Source organism: Mauremys mutica, chromosome 13, assembly GCF_020497125.1.
Source record: "Mauremys mutica isolate MM-2020 ecotype Southern chromosome 13, ASM2049712v1, whole genome shotgun sequence".
In the NCBI taxonomy this organism is placed as follows: Eukaryota; Metazoa; Chordata; order Testudines; family Geoemydidae; genus Mauremys; species Mauremys mutica.
In genome coordinates, this window is record NC_059084.1 from 40,914,599 (window position 1) to 40,928,050 (window position 13,452).

Genomic DNA, 13,452 nt, shown 5'->3' on the forward strand with positions numbered 1-13,452 from the left:
TCCTTCCGTCTGCAGTTAGGTGCTTTCTTTCCTCCTTAAATCTTCTTTTCATTTTCCTTCCCTCTCCTTTCTTTCTTTCTTTCTTTCTTTCTTTCTAGAAATTGTTAACATTGCTGATTTCTATTCCATTTTTGATTTTCTGTCATGAAAATTGAAACAACAAATGTACCGAATGATATTTGAAATGGCATGTTTCATTTTGAATCCACATTTTCAGCCAGCAATTGATTCCAAATGAAATCTCTTGATTTCCAATGATACTCTCTTAAACACAGGCACAAATACTTAAACAAATCTGCACTATTGCTTCAACATTTCAACGTTGTATTGTGATGGGAAATGTTGAAATGTTTTGTTTTGACCTTTCTGAATTGAAACCTTTCTGAGCTTTTCCTTTTCACTTTTCATCCCAATTCATGATGGAAGCTATTGTCGACATTTTGGAATTTTCCACGGGATGGAAATCCCATTTTCTGAGCACATCTACATCTGGGTTTTTCTTCTGTGTCCTAGACAATCACCAGATACCACTGGAGCCTGGCTGAACAGCTGAGAGAAAAGAGGAATTTCATTGATTTTAAATACAGGGAACAAGAGCTCTGAGCAGATGGATTTATACTCCTCTCCATCCTGTGCACTGAATAAAGCAGGAAAATATAGTTTGTGATCACGTAATTACACTGTATCATAATATCCATGCCTAAGAATTGTTTGCAGTATTGTTATAGTTGTATTAGTCCAAGGCCCTGAAGAGGATATCTGTGTAGCTTGAAAGCTTGTCTCTTTGAGCAACAGAATAAAAGTTACCAGCTCACCCACCTTGCCTTTCTAATGCAGAGAGGACAGGACAGAAGGAACCATACCATATTTTTATTAAGAAATTAGAAGATGAAAATCAACATGACAAATTAAAATATTTTAAGACTATCTAGGTCTCAAAAGGTATGTCTACATTGCAATCGGATATCCCAATTGCAGTGTAGCTATACCCAAACTGTATGCAAATAGGGAATCATTATTGAGCGGGTGTGATTCTACACCATGAGTGTAGTTTGGAGAATGAGTGGGGAGCATTGCCCCCCCCCCAACTGCAAGCCTTGGGCATACATGGAATCTCCCACCCCCAGCATGGTCCCAATGGAAGTCAAACTACTCCTATGAGTCCCACAGGGATCAGTTTTTGGCCCTATGTTTTGGCCCTGGGTTGCTTGGTAAACTGGGCAAAAGCAAACAATACACATTTAATACAGCTAAATGTAAATGCACATATCTAGGAACAAAGAATGTACACCATACTCACAGGATGGGGGCCTTTATCCTGGGAAGCAATGACTTAGAAAAAAAATTGGGGGGGAGGTCATAGTGGATAATTAGCTGAACATGAGCTCCAAGTGTGACACTGTGGGGGGAAAAAAAGAGCTATTGCTATCCTGAAATTTTAAATGCTTGGCTTTAAAACATAAAGAACTTTCTTTTAGCACAGAATGTTAGTCTATATAATTGTGAATATATATTTTAAATGACTAGAGCTGGTCAGACTTTTTCCTGTTCTTTTTGTTAGATTCTTTGTTTTTTGTTTGTTTTGTTTTTTGGCGGTGGGGGGTGAAAGCTTGAGGTTTTTGTCAAGAAACAAAATATATTTTTTTCTTTTTCGCCAATTAAACCTTAAAAAAAAATCAAACACAATCAGCCACTAACAAACCAGAAAATGGCCAAAAACTGCTAAAAAGAACCACTGACAAAAATATCAGAAGCTTGAAATATTTTTGATTTCCAGTTTTCTAACTTAATTAAAAAAAAATTGGAAAGAAAACCCTTCCCACATTAAAAAAATAAATAAATCAGAAACCAAATTCTCTCTAGAAAAAAAGAGAGAGAGAGAGATTTGATGGCTAATTTTCAACCAGTCTTAAAAGTGACAGATTATGAAACTTCAAAAGTTGCCTATGATGAAATCACCAAAGGTGAATTATTTTGCTAATATCAAAAATCAATAAAAAATTTGCTGGGGGGTGCCTCTCCCCAAATCCACACACCTTCTACATTTCAAAGTTTAGAAGGGGCCAATTTGTAATCACTTGATTTACAATCTGGACTAGAAAATGAGAGAATCTGAAATTCAGTCTTTATTCATCAATTACATGCTGTGAATTTGGGGAGATTACACTATATTCTTCACACAGTGCAAAACTCCATGTTTTAAGTGAAAATCTGAATGCTACCATGAGTATAGATGTTCTACCACCAACTCCATAAGTCTATTTATATGCTCAATGCCAGATCCCCAACTGCCATCAACTGACAGTAGCACCTTTGGTGTCAATGAGTCAGATTCACCGCTGGTGTGAATTGTCAGCACTCCATTCAGCTAAGTGCGGCCGTCTATATTGCAGATCTGCATATGAGGAAATCAGCAGAACCTGCAGCCATGCACCTGCATGCAGAGTCTAGCCCTCAGTGTGTAAGTTACCTCAGTGGAGGCTCCATTCTCCTCCCATCCTCATAATGAGGCTCCTCTGTGCCTCGGCTCGGTGCACTGTGCTATTGTATGTGGAAGTGCTCATTCACGGTGGCCACTATAATCTCCTCCTCTCTCTCCATCCTGTGTGTGCTACAGGGATCCACACTGATGGCATGGAGCATGGAAACCTCACATGGGTGACGGAATTCATGCTGCTGGGGCTATCCGAGGCCTACAGGGTCCAGCTCTTCCTCTTCTTCCTCTTCCTGCTCTTCTACATAGTCATCCTCCCAGGCAATGTCCTCATCATCCTCACCATCCGCAGTGACCCCTGCCTGGGCTCCCCCATGTACTTCCTGCTGGCCAACCTGGCCTTCCTGGACATTTGCTACTGCTCTGTTACTCCCCCAAAGATGCTGGCTGACTTCTTCTCCCACCACAAGACCATCTCCTACGGGTGCTGCATGGCCCAGCTCTTCTTCATCCACTTCCTGGGAGCAGCTGAGATGTTCCTGCTGATTATTATGGCCTATGATCGTTATGTGGCCATCTGTAAACCTTTGCACTATGCCAGCATTGTGAGCAGGGGGGTCTGCTGTGCCCTGGTGGGGGCTGCCTGGGTGGGGGGCTTCATGCACTCTATATTCCAGGTGGCTTTGACCATCAGGTTGCCCTTCTGCGGCCCCAACAAGCTGGACAACTTCTTCTGCGATGTGCCTCAGGTGATCAAGCTGGCCTGCACTGATACCTACGTGGTGGAGATGCTGATGTTCTCCAACAGCGGCCTGTTCACGTTGGTGTGCTTTGTCCTCCTCCTCATCTCCTACACCGTCCTGCTGGTCAAGCTCAAGATTCAGTCCCTATGCGGGAAGAACAAAGCAGCCTCCACCTGTGTCACTCACATCATCGTGGTCTTCATCATGTTCGTCCCAGCCCTCTACATCTATGCCCGCCCCTTCCGCAGCTTCCCCCTGGACAAGGTGGTGTCCCTGTTCCACACCGTGGTCTTCCCACTACTGAACCCCATGATCTACACACTCAGGAACAAGGAGATCATCAGTGCCATGAAGAGACTGATGATCAGATACAGCCATTGGGGTGGGAAGTAAATGGAAGCCAGAATAAACTAGTATCAAACTGTGAATAATTTTCTATGTGCAGGGCTCCATTTTGCTTTTAGATACACTGGAGAAACTCTGTAGTTATGCTGTAGTATCTATTGAGCAATTTGACTCTGTTAAATAACTTTATAGTAAATCTGTAGTATCTATGAAATATGTCTGTTGTATATATTGAAATCCCTGTACAATCTGTTGAATAATTAGTAAATCTGTAGTGTCTATGTAGTAACTTGCATGACTAAGTCTACAGTAGCTGTGAAAGGAGCCTGTGGTTAAATTCAGCCACTCTATGGAGTGTATGGGTTTACACCGTACCTTCTATGGAGTAACTATATCATGAATGTGTAATATCAATAGAGGATCTGTGGAATATCTATGGAGTAATTCAAGAGTTTAGACTGCTATAACTGAGAAAAGAAATTAGCTCATTCTATTTTATATCTGAATATGGTGCCAGTCCTAGTTAATAATAACTAATACAAGCAATGATCATTTCCTGAGTATTAATTATGTCAAAACATGGAAGGAATTTTGGTCATGGGTCAATTGTCTAGTGCTAAATTCATGCCACTTAAAGACTGCAGGGTTAATTATTGTCTTTATTTATATTTCACAAAAACAATGAGGAGTCCAGTGGCACCTTAAAGACTAACAGATTTATTTGAGCATAAGCTTTCGTGGGTAAAAAATCCACTTCTTCAGATGCATGGAGTGAAAATTACAGATACAGGCATGAATATATATTGGCACAAGAAGAGAAGGGAGTTACCTTACAAGTGGAGAAACAATGTTGAAGGCCAATTTAGTCAGGGTGGATGTTTTCCGCTCCCAATAACTGATGAGGAGGTGTCAATACCAAGAGAGGGAAAATTGCTTTTGTACGTGAGCCAGCCACTCCCAGCCCCTATTCAAGCCCAAATCGATGGTGTTAAGTTTGCAAAAGAATTGTAGCTCAACAGTCTCTCCTTGAAATCTGTTTTTGAAGTTATTTTGTTGAAGAATGGCTATTTTTAAATCTGTTATTGAGTGTCCAGGAAGATTGAAGTGTTCTCCTACTGGCTTTTGTATGTTACCATTCCTGATGTCTGATTTGTGTCCATTTATCCTTTTACGCAGAGACTGTCCACTTTGGCCAATGTACATGGCAGATGGGCATTGCTGGCATATGATGGCATAGATCACGTTAGTAGATATGCAGGTGAATGAGCCCCTGATGGTGTGGTTGGGTCCTATGATGGTCCTAGAGTAGATATGGGGACAACGAAAGCAACGGGGTTTGTTACAGGATTGGTTCCTGGGTTAGTGTTTCTGTGGCGTGGTGTGTAGTTGCTGGAGAGTATTTGCTTCAGGTGGGGGGGCTGTCTGTAAGGGAGGACTGGCCTGCCTCCCAAGGCCCATGAGAGTGGGGGATCGTTTTCCAAGATAGGTTGTAGATCGATGATGATGCGCTGGAGAGGTGTTAGCTGGGGGTTGTATGTGATGGCCAGTGGTGTTCTGTTGTTTTGCTTGTTGGGCCTATCCTCTAGTAGGTGACTTCTGGGTGTCATCAGATGGCCACCGGTGTGGTGCTCTGCTCTGTTCAGTGTTGATATCAGTCTGCTGCATGTGTGTGTTCCCTCTGTGTGCTGCCCCAGCTCTGCAGATCGCTGGCACAGCAGACCCCGAGAGAACCCCCAATAACCAAAGATTCCGATGAGGTACGAAGGCACCCGGTCCAGGTTTATTGTTGAAGAGAAACACAGTCTCTAGTTCCCCAGGTTAGATATCCAAGGTTCTGCTAACTAGCACATATGTGCTCCCTGACAATGGACCGGCTCAGTCAGTGGCGGCACTTCCCACTGCCCCCTAGGCCAGACAAAGATACCGCCCCAGGGATGCATTCTTATACACAGGTACAAACAAGTTACACATCACTCCTGACGTATTGAGGTGCAACCCTTCTTTGTAGCAAGGTACAACCCCTCTATGCAATAAGGTGCTGTCTCTCACTTTGTACATGTTGCTTCGAACAAAAGAACTCTATCCATCATATTATCCTTTTGACCCTGACTTTAGGATGGGTCAGCCTGTTCCCTGTTATCAGTGTGGAATGTGCAAGTATCAGAGTGTTCTGGTACCATACGTTTATATCTCTAGTAACCAATACATTGTACGTATATGTTTATGCAACATCAGCCCTTTCCTTGCCAGCTTCTGTGAACAGGATCTGCCTCTGGCTCATAGCTTAACTTTGCTTGATGTTAGCAAAGTCTTGACCATTACTTTAGTTCAGGCCTTAGGCCTCATACTGGGCCTCTGATACCAAGGTTTATATCTCAGGGCCTCATACCTTGCCTCCACTTACTACCCTGGGTACTGCTGAGGATGCATAGAATCACAGAATCATTGACTATCTGGTTTGGAAGGGACCTCAGAAGATAATCTAGTCCAACCCCCTTCTGAAAGGAGGACCAATTCCCAACTAAATTATTCCAGCCAGGGCTTTGTCAAGCCTGACCTTAAAAACCTCTAAGGAAGGAGATTCCACCACCTCCTTAGGTAACCCCTTCCAGTGCTTCACCACCCTCCTACTGAAAAAGTTTTTCCTAATATCCAACCTAAACCTCCCCCAATGCAACTTGAGACCATTACTCCTTGTTCTGTCATCTGCTACCACTGAGAACAGTCTAGATCCAACCTATTTGGAATCCCCTTTCAGGTAGTTGAAAGCAGCTATCAAATCTCCCCTCATTCTTCTCTTCTGCAGACTAAACAATCCCAGTTCCCTCAGCCTCTCCTCATAAATCATGTGTTCCAGCCCCTAATCATTTTTGTTGTCCTCTTGTGGACTCTTTCCAATTTTTCCACAACCTTCTTATAGTGTGGGGCCCAAAACTGGACACAGTACTCCAGATGAGGTCTCACCAATGTCAAATAGAGGGAATGATCACACTCCTTGATCTGCTTGCAATGCCCCTACTTATACAGCCCAAAATGGCATTAGCCTTCTTGGCAACAAGGACACACTGTCGACTCATATTCAGTTTCCCATACACTGTAACCCCTAGGTCCTTTTTTGCAGAACTGCTGCCTAGCCATTCGGTCCCTAGTCTGTAGCAGTGCATGGGATTCTTCCATCCTAAGCGCAGAACTCTGCACTTCCCTTTGTTGAACGTCATCAGATTTATTTTGGCCCAATCCTCTAATCTAGGTCCCTCTGTATCCTATCGCATATCTACCACTCCTCCAAGGTTAGTGGCATCTGCAAACTTGCTGATGGTGCAGTCCACGCCATCCTCCAGATCATTAATGAAGATATTGAACAAAACTGGCCCCAGGACCGACCCTTGGGGCACTCTGCTTGAAACAGGCTACCAGCTAGACATGGAGCCATTGATCACTATCAGTTGAGCTCGACAATCTAGCCAGCTTTCTATCCACCTTATAGTCCATTCATCCATCCCATACTTCTTTAACTTGGCGGCAAGAATACGTATCAAAAACTTTGCTAAAGTCAAGGAATAACACATCCACTGCTTTCTCCTCATCTACGGAGCCAGTTATTTCCTCACAGAAGGCAATTATGATAGTCAGGTATAACTTGCCCTTGGTGAATCCATATTGACTGTTCCTAATCACTTTCCTTTCCTCCAAGTGCTTCAGAATTGTTTCCTTGTGGACCTGCTCGATGACTTTTCCAGGGACTGAGGTGAGGCTGACTGGCCTGTACTTCTCCAGATCCTCCTTCTTCCCTTTTTTAAAGATGGGCACTACATTAGCGTTTTTCCAGTCATCCAGGACCTCCCCCAGTTGCCATGAGTTTTCAAAGATAATGACCAATGGCTCTGAAATCACATCCGCCAACTCCTTTAGTACTCTCAGATGCAATGCATCTGGCCCCATTGGCATTGATTATTCATTATCTATCTATCTATCTAACTGCTCTTCTTTTATCTATTCTATATGTAGTATACACAACCATGCACAAACATGGTTAATAATAATAATGACAACAGCCAACTTCTGTGATCTAGATACATTTAGATCCTTGTGTGGATGAGAGACCATTGGCCAAATCCACCTTTGAAGCAAATGGCTGTATCTCATTTGTTATGAATATAAGATTAGCTGAACCTCTTCTCCTTGGTCTGGTCTCTTAGTGCAAACCCTCAGGTCGCAGCTTTGTGCCTGTCTCTCCCTTAGGGTGGAATCGTGTGATTCTCCCACCCTCCAACTGGGTCCCAGGATATAGCAACTTGTGCACGAACAAATGAGTTCTCCAACCATGTTTGGTACCTGCACGTCTTCTCACAGGAGTTGTGACCCATAGTAAGTTGAGTGACTAGCCAGCCTTCACCATACCAAGTATGTTTTATTTATCATTATATGAACAAAGCATAACATAAAAGAAAATATGAGCAGTTCTAGATCCATCACTGTAGTAGTTTGGTGGGATAAAAAGTTGGGTTTATTACTCAAACTCAGTTTGTCTTTTTGAAACATTGCAATAGCTTTGTCTTCCAAAATACCTTTCCACCATAGCAGGTAATTATTTTTTTAAAAAATCAAAAATAATACTACATATAACTATATAAGGCTGTATATGCCCTACCACATCATAAATAAGACAATAAAATCCCATCAGCATTAAAATAATCATTTGAAGAGAAACTCAGATATTCAAACACCTGAAAAAAACTTTTTTTCAATTCTTTATCATTTGGGAAAGAAAAACTTCATGTCTCTCAGAAACCCCTTCAAAGAGATTATGACATTGACACCTTGAATAAGTGACAAAATGAACTGATATCCCCTGTCAAGTCTGATTCCCAACTTCAAGTGCAGAAGGTGGGGGCCTGCAAGGATTCTAAAAATTAATACTGGCCACTCCAGGTTGGCATTAAACTTTTCTCTGACTTTGGATGGGTAGATGCTGCCACCACCCAAGTGCAACACCCCCGCCCCCCTCCCCGCACACACACTTATGTTTTGAGAAACCAGGAAGGAGCACTTGGGAATTCCTTCCTGTGGGGTACCATTAAGCCCTTTAACCCCCCCCTCTGGGGAAGAGCTGAGAACAAAAACAAAGGAAATCAGCTATTGCCACCAACTTATTAAACAACATATGCACAAACCTTTTAGGACACACAAAATCCAAACCTGTTCTTAAAAAAGGGTTAATTTTATTAAAAACAAAAAGAAAAAAATACATCTGAAATTTAGGCTTTTTGCTAGATCTTTAAAAAAACAATTAAGCATCAAGATAGCTCTCTTGAGGTTCAGCTTAAAGGTTACAAGTAAAACAAAAGCATTTGGGGTTAGCAGAGGAGTCCACAAGCCAATAAGAAATAAAAGAAATAATCCTAATCACATCTTCCTAGACATTCCCTGATTTACTTACATATATGAGATTCAAATAAGTAGTTCTAGGTATGATCTGATGATTTTCCATACCTGGCTTAAAGCTTCTTATAACAGGGCTGCTATGTGTCTCCTGTCTCCAGAGAACAAGAACAAACAGACAAAGGGAAAGATTTTTTTCCTAATTTTAAAAAGTTCTAACCCCTCCCATTGGCTCTTTTGGTCAGGTGCCCAAATCACTTCACTTTACCTATGCATTTAGTCAGACTTTTTAACCCTTTACAGGTAAAACAACTCGAGAACAGCTACCAAGAGTGATTCTACAGCTAACTGGCTGGTTGGGTGTCCACAAAAGGGAGTTACCTCTCACCCTCTCATTTATCACACTCATCCCATTTCATCCAACATGTTCCACCCTGCAAATTCCTACCCCAAAAACCACTTGGAACAAAGAAACAAGTCAACCAATGAATCAGCAACATGAAAAAGAAACGATCAATCAAACACAAAAGCCTAACCTCTCATACCCAAGCACTATTTTTATCGCAAAAAAAGAAGAAGAGAGATCACAAAGTCCACTAGTGATTTAGCAATAGCTATAGATATTCTGTGCAGCACGCTCAGATAATATGGTGATCGTTGCAGTATAAATCCCTAAGACAAATAGATACACGTCTACGTAGATTTATGGATAGACATATAGATTCTGATATTATTTACATGGTGTAATCCTAAATTTACTAATTTAACTTCCATGGAGTTAGTGCAGATTTTATGACATCATAAACAGATTGCACCTTATTTTCTCAAGGGAACAACTTTGTCATCAATTGATTATTACTATAAAGAAGCCCAGAATGAAATCACAGTCAAAGATCAATGACGGACATTTTTTTGTTGGTGAATTACCTCCACACAATCAGTTTCTTTAATGCAGCTTTGATCTCTTTGTTCCTCATGCTGTAGATGATTGGATTCATTATTGGAGGCACCAGGGAATATAGAACACCCATCATGAGATCCATATTTGATGCTGAGCTGGAGGTGGGTTTCATGTACTCAAAGAAGCTAGTGCAAAGTAACAAAGAGACCACAGTGAGGTGAGGAAGGCAGGTGGAGAAGGCTTTACGCCGGCCCTGCTCAGAGAGGATTCTCAGCACTGCTTTGAAGATGTGAACATAAGACACAATAATAAAAACAAAACAGTTTAAACCTAAAAAAAAACTAAAGGCAATAAGTGCAACTTCACTGAGGTACGAGTCGGAGCAGGTGATCTTGAGTAGCTGGGGGATTTCACAGAAGAACTGGTTGATGACATTGGACTGGCAGAAGGGTAACTTGAAGGTGTTCCCGGTGTGCATTGCAGAGTAGACAATACCTGTAATCCAGGCACTGGCTGCCATTTGGACACAAGATCTCCCATTCATCACTCTCTCATAGTGCAGTGGTTGGCAGATGGCGACATATCGGTCGTATGCCATGATGGTGAGTAAGGCAAGATCAGCTGCAATAAAGAATGCGAAAAGAAAGACTTGGGTGACACATCCAGGATAAGAAATCAACCTGGTGTTCATGAGGGAATTGATCATGGATTTGGGGATGGTGACAGAGATGGAGCCGAGGTCTATAATGGACAGATTCATCAGGAAGAAGTACATGGGGGTGTGAAGATGGTGATCAAGGGCTATGGCTGTGATGATGAGAAGATTCCCCATCAGGCCTACCAGGTAAATCACTAGAAATACCACAAAGTGCAAAATCTGAATCTCCCGAATGTCAGAGAATCCCAGGAGAAGGAACTCGGTCAGGGTGGTTCGGTTGGACATTTTCTTTCTCAGTTCATTGTATGATGGCTGTGGAGAGAAGCACTAAGATAGTGGTGGGGATTACAGGGAGAGAAGGAATGCCACTGATTCCACGCTGCAATATCTCATGATGTGAGTGTCAACGATGAACAGCACTTATCACCCTGGTGTTCATAAGGGAATTGGCCATGGACTTGGGGATGGTGACGAAGATGGATCCAAGGTCTAGGATGGAAAGATTCACCAGAAAGAAGTACATGGGGGTGTGAAGATGGGGGTCAAGGGCTACGGCTCTGATGATGAGAAGATTCCCCATCAGGGCTGACAGGTAAATCACTAGAAACACCATAAAGTGCAAAACCTGCATCTCCCGAACATCAGAGAATCCCAGGAGAAGGAGCTCGGTCAGGGGGTTCAACTGGAAAATTTCTTTCTCAGTTCATTGTGTGATGTCTGCAGAAGGAAGGAGAAAGACAATGGTCAGGATTAGAGCTACAGAGGGAATGGCCCTGATTCCCCTCATTAATATCTCTCAATAAAAGTGTAAATTGGCACAGGTCCCTTAAAGTCAATGGAACTGCATCAGTTTGCACAATCTGAAGATCTGGCTCAGGATGTGGCTTGATATAATACAGTATGAAAGATGGAGCAAAGCACATCCAACCCCAATGATCCAGTTAAGATAACTCCCCTATTGCTCCAGACAGCAGGCTGCAAACTTAGTTATGAAGCTAAAATACTAAAAAGCTAGTGCTGCCTGATTTCCACTTTCCAGGGAAATATGACATGGGCACACAAAGCATCCAATATGACAGCGCATTTGTAAGGATTCCACTGCAACACCACACGGACGGCCTGCTGCCTCTTTCCAAAACTGATTGATGGCCCCAAATCCCAGCTGCATTTCATCTCTGGGTGATGAGCAACTAATAGCATCGCTCAGCTAATTCTATCTTGTGTCATTTCCCTCTGATTTATGACTGTGCTGTGCGGGTCAGTGGCAGAATCAAGAATAGAAACCAAAGCTCCTGTCAGCCACTGGCTGTGGCTGTCAGGAGCTTTGGTTTCTATTCTTGATTTTGCCACTGACCTGCTGTGTGACCTTGGGCCAGTCACTTCCCCTCCCTGAGCCTCTGTTTCCCCTCCCTCCCTTTCTCTACCTTGTCTTCTTCGATTATAAACTCTCTGGGGCATAGACCGTGTCTTACTGTGTGTTTGCTCTGTCCACCTGTTAAGAGCATTTCTGTCTAGCAGGTATCAGTGTGAGACAGAGTATATGGTGGTAGAGCAGGAAAGCTGGGATCTAGTCCCACTGCCCTCCTCTGTGTCCTTGGGTAGAGACAAGCTTTGGCTGGGGGCTTCAGCTCTCTGTGCTTCAGTTTAAATGCCCCTGCATGTATAAAGCATATCCTGTGGGTATCAGATTATGCTGTTTACTCAGTTTTACTATCCTGCAAGTATCCCTTTGAAACAGCCATAAATGGGATTGCAATAGAGTGAATGGGTTCAGAAGAGTGGTGTTATTGGACAGTATTAATGTTCCCACCCTGGCTTAATTCTAAATTTCCAATCTGGGGTATTCAGATATTTTTGGTTTAAATTATTTCCAAAGAAAACTGGGATTTGAACTGAAGACATTTTCATAGGAAGCCTCTCCTATCCTTAAAAATAACATATGTATTGGGAAGAAAAAAAAATCAATTACTTCAGTGAAAAATTTTCAGTTTTACACAGTTTTTACCAGCAATTGTTTGGCTCTCAGTTAACACAAACAAAGAATGTTTGGTTTCACAATTTCTACAAAAAATGATTTTTTTTCTGCTGCAGAAAAAAAAGAACGAGGAGTATTTGTGGCAGCTTTGAGACTAACAAATTTATTTGAGCATAGTTAGTCTCTAAGGTACCACAAGTACTCCTGTTCTTTTTGCGGATACAGACTAACACAGCTGCTACTCTGCAGCCTGTCAGAAAAAAAAGAGGAGCTCTAAATGTTTGATTAAATGATTTTAAGAGTTTCAATTGTAATTTGTAGTTTTAGAATTAAATTTCTGCAACATAATATTACCCAGTAATATGTAACTGAAATAGCAAACTTACAAAGCTGGTCTTTGTGGAATGTTTCCCCGTCTGTGGTGCATTTGACAGTCCACTGCCAGGATTCTTCAGTCATTGTCTATCTATAGATCTGTCAATAATGTCCCCATCTCTGTATTATCCAACATCCATTTCCCTGCCTCTTCATCATATTTCCTGAGTTGCTGGGTCTCTCTGCAGTTCCTTGCAGGCAGGGATCCACTCCAGAGATAGACCCTCCCTGCTCCCTTCTTCAGGCAGGCTTGGGGAGAGGTGAAGGACTAAATAGGATTGAGGCAGAAAGCCAATCCCAGCTCTGAAATGTATCCTGGCTTCCGCAGGCTTCAAGACAGGGTCACAGCCCAGTGTGTATCTGCCCTGGGGCTAAATAGCTGAATTCCGTCTCCAGGGCTGTGAGCCCAGCTCTGATCTCAGCTCTGGAGCAAATCACCCTGACACCTGCCCTAGCTGACCCTAGGAAACAGCATCTGCCGTTGCTTGCACACAATGGCAGCAACTATGGATGGATCTGTGGCTAAAAACAAGGCAGGACTGAGGCCCAAACTGTGTTTAAAGGAAACTGCAGAATGAACTATATATTTGTAGCACAGACATGGAATCCAGTGCCACCAGAGCTGGTTTCTTCATTAAC

At 42.5% G+C, this 13,452-nt stretch overlaps 2 protein-coding genes across 2 annotated transcripts; one reads left to right on the plus strand and one right to left on the minus strand.

The window, feature by feature from the left end:
- Positions 1-2,634: 2,634 nt before the first annotated feature.
- Positions 2,635-3,570, plus strand: LOC123347211 (olfactory receptor 4N5-like). The gene has a single exon (XM_044984598.1). The coding sequence runs from the start codon at positions 2,635-2,637 to the stop codon at positions 3,568-3,570; it is 936 nt and encodes a 311-aa protein (XP_044840533.1).
- A 6,257-nt stretch (positions 3,571-9,827) lies between these two features.
- On the minus strand, positions 9,828-12,958 carry LOC123347214 (olfactory receptor 14C36-like). The gene is made up of 2 exons (XM_044984599.1): positions 12,825-12,958; positions 9,828-11,180 (listed from the first exon to the last, which is right to left on the minus strand). The coding sequence occupies exon 2, from the start codon at positions 10,746-10,748 to the stop codon at positions 9,828-9,830; it is 921 nt and encodes a 306-aa protein (XP_044840534.1). The 5' UTR covers positions 10,749-11,180; positions 12,825-12,958.
- Between the last annotated feature and the right edge of the window lie 494 nt (positions 12,959-13,452).

Bases quoted from the DNA above. Each gene is read 5' to 3' on its own strand.
- LOC123347211 (XM_044984598.1), top strand. From the start codon at position 2,635: ATGGAGCATGGAAACCTCACATGGGTGACGGAATTCATGCTGCTGGGG.
- LOC123347214 (XM_044984599.1), bottom strand. From the start codon at position 10,748: ATGTCCAACCGAACCACCCTGACCGAGTTCCTTCTCCTGGGATTCTCT.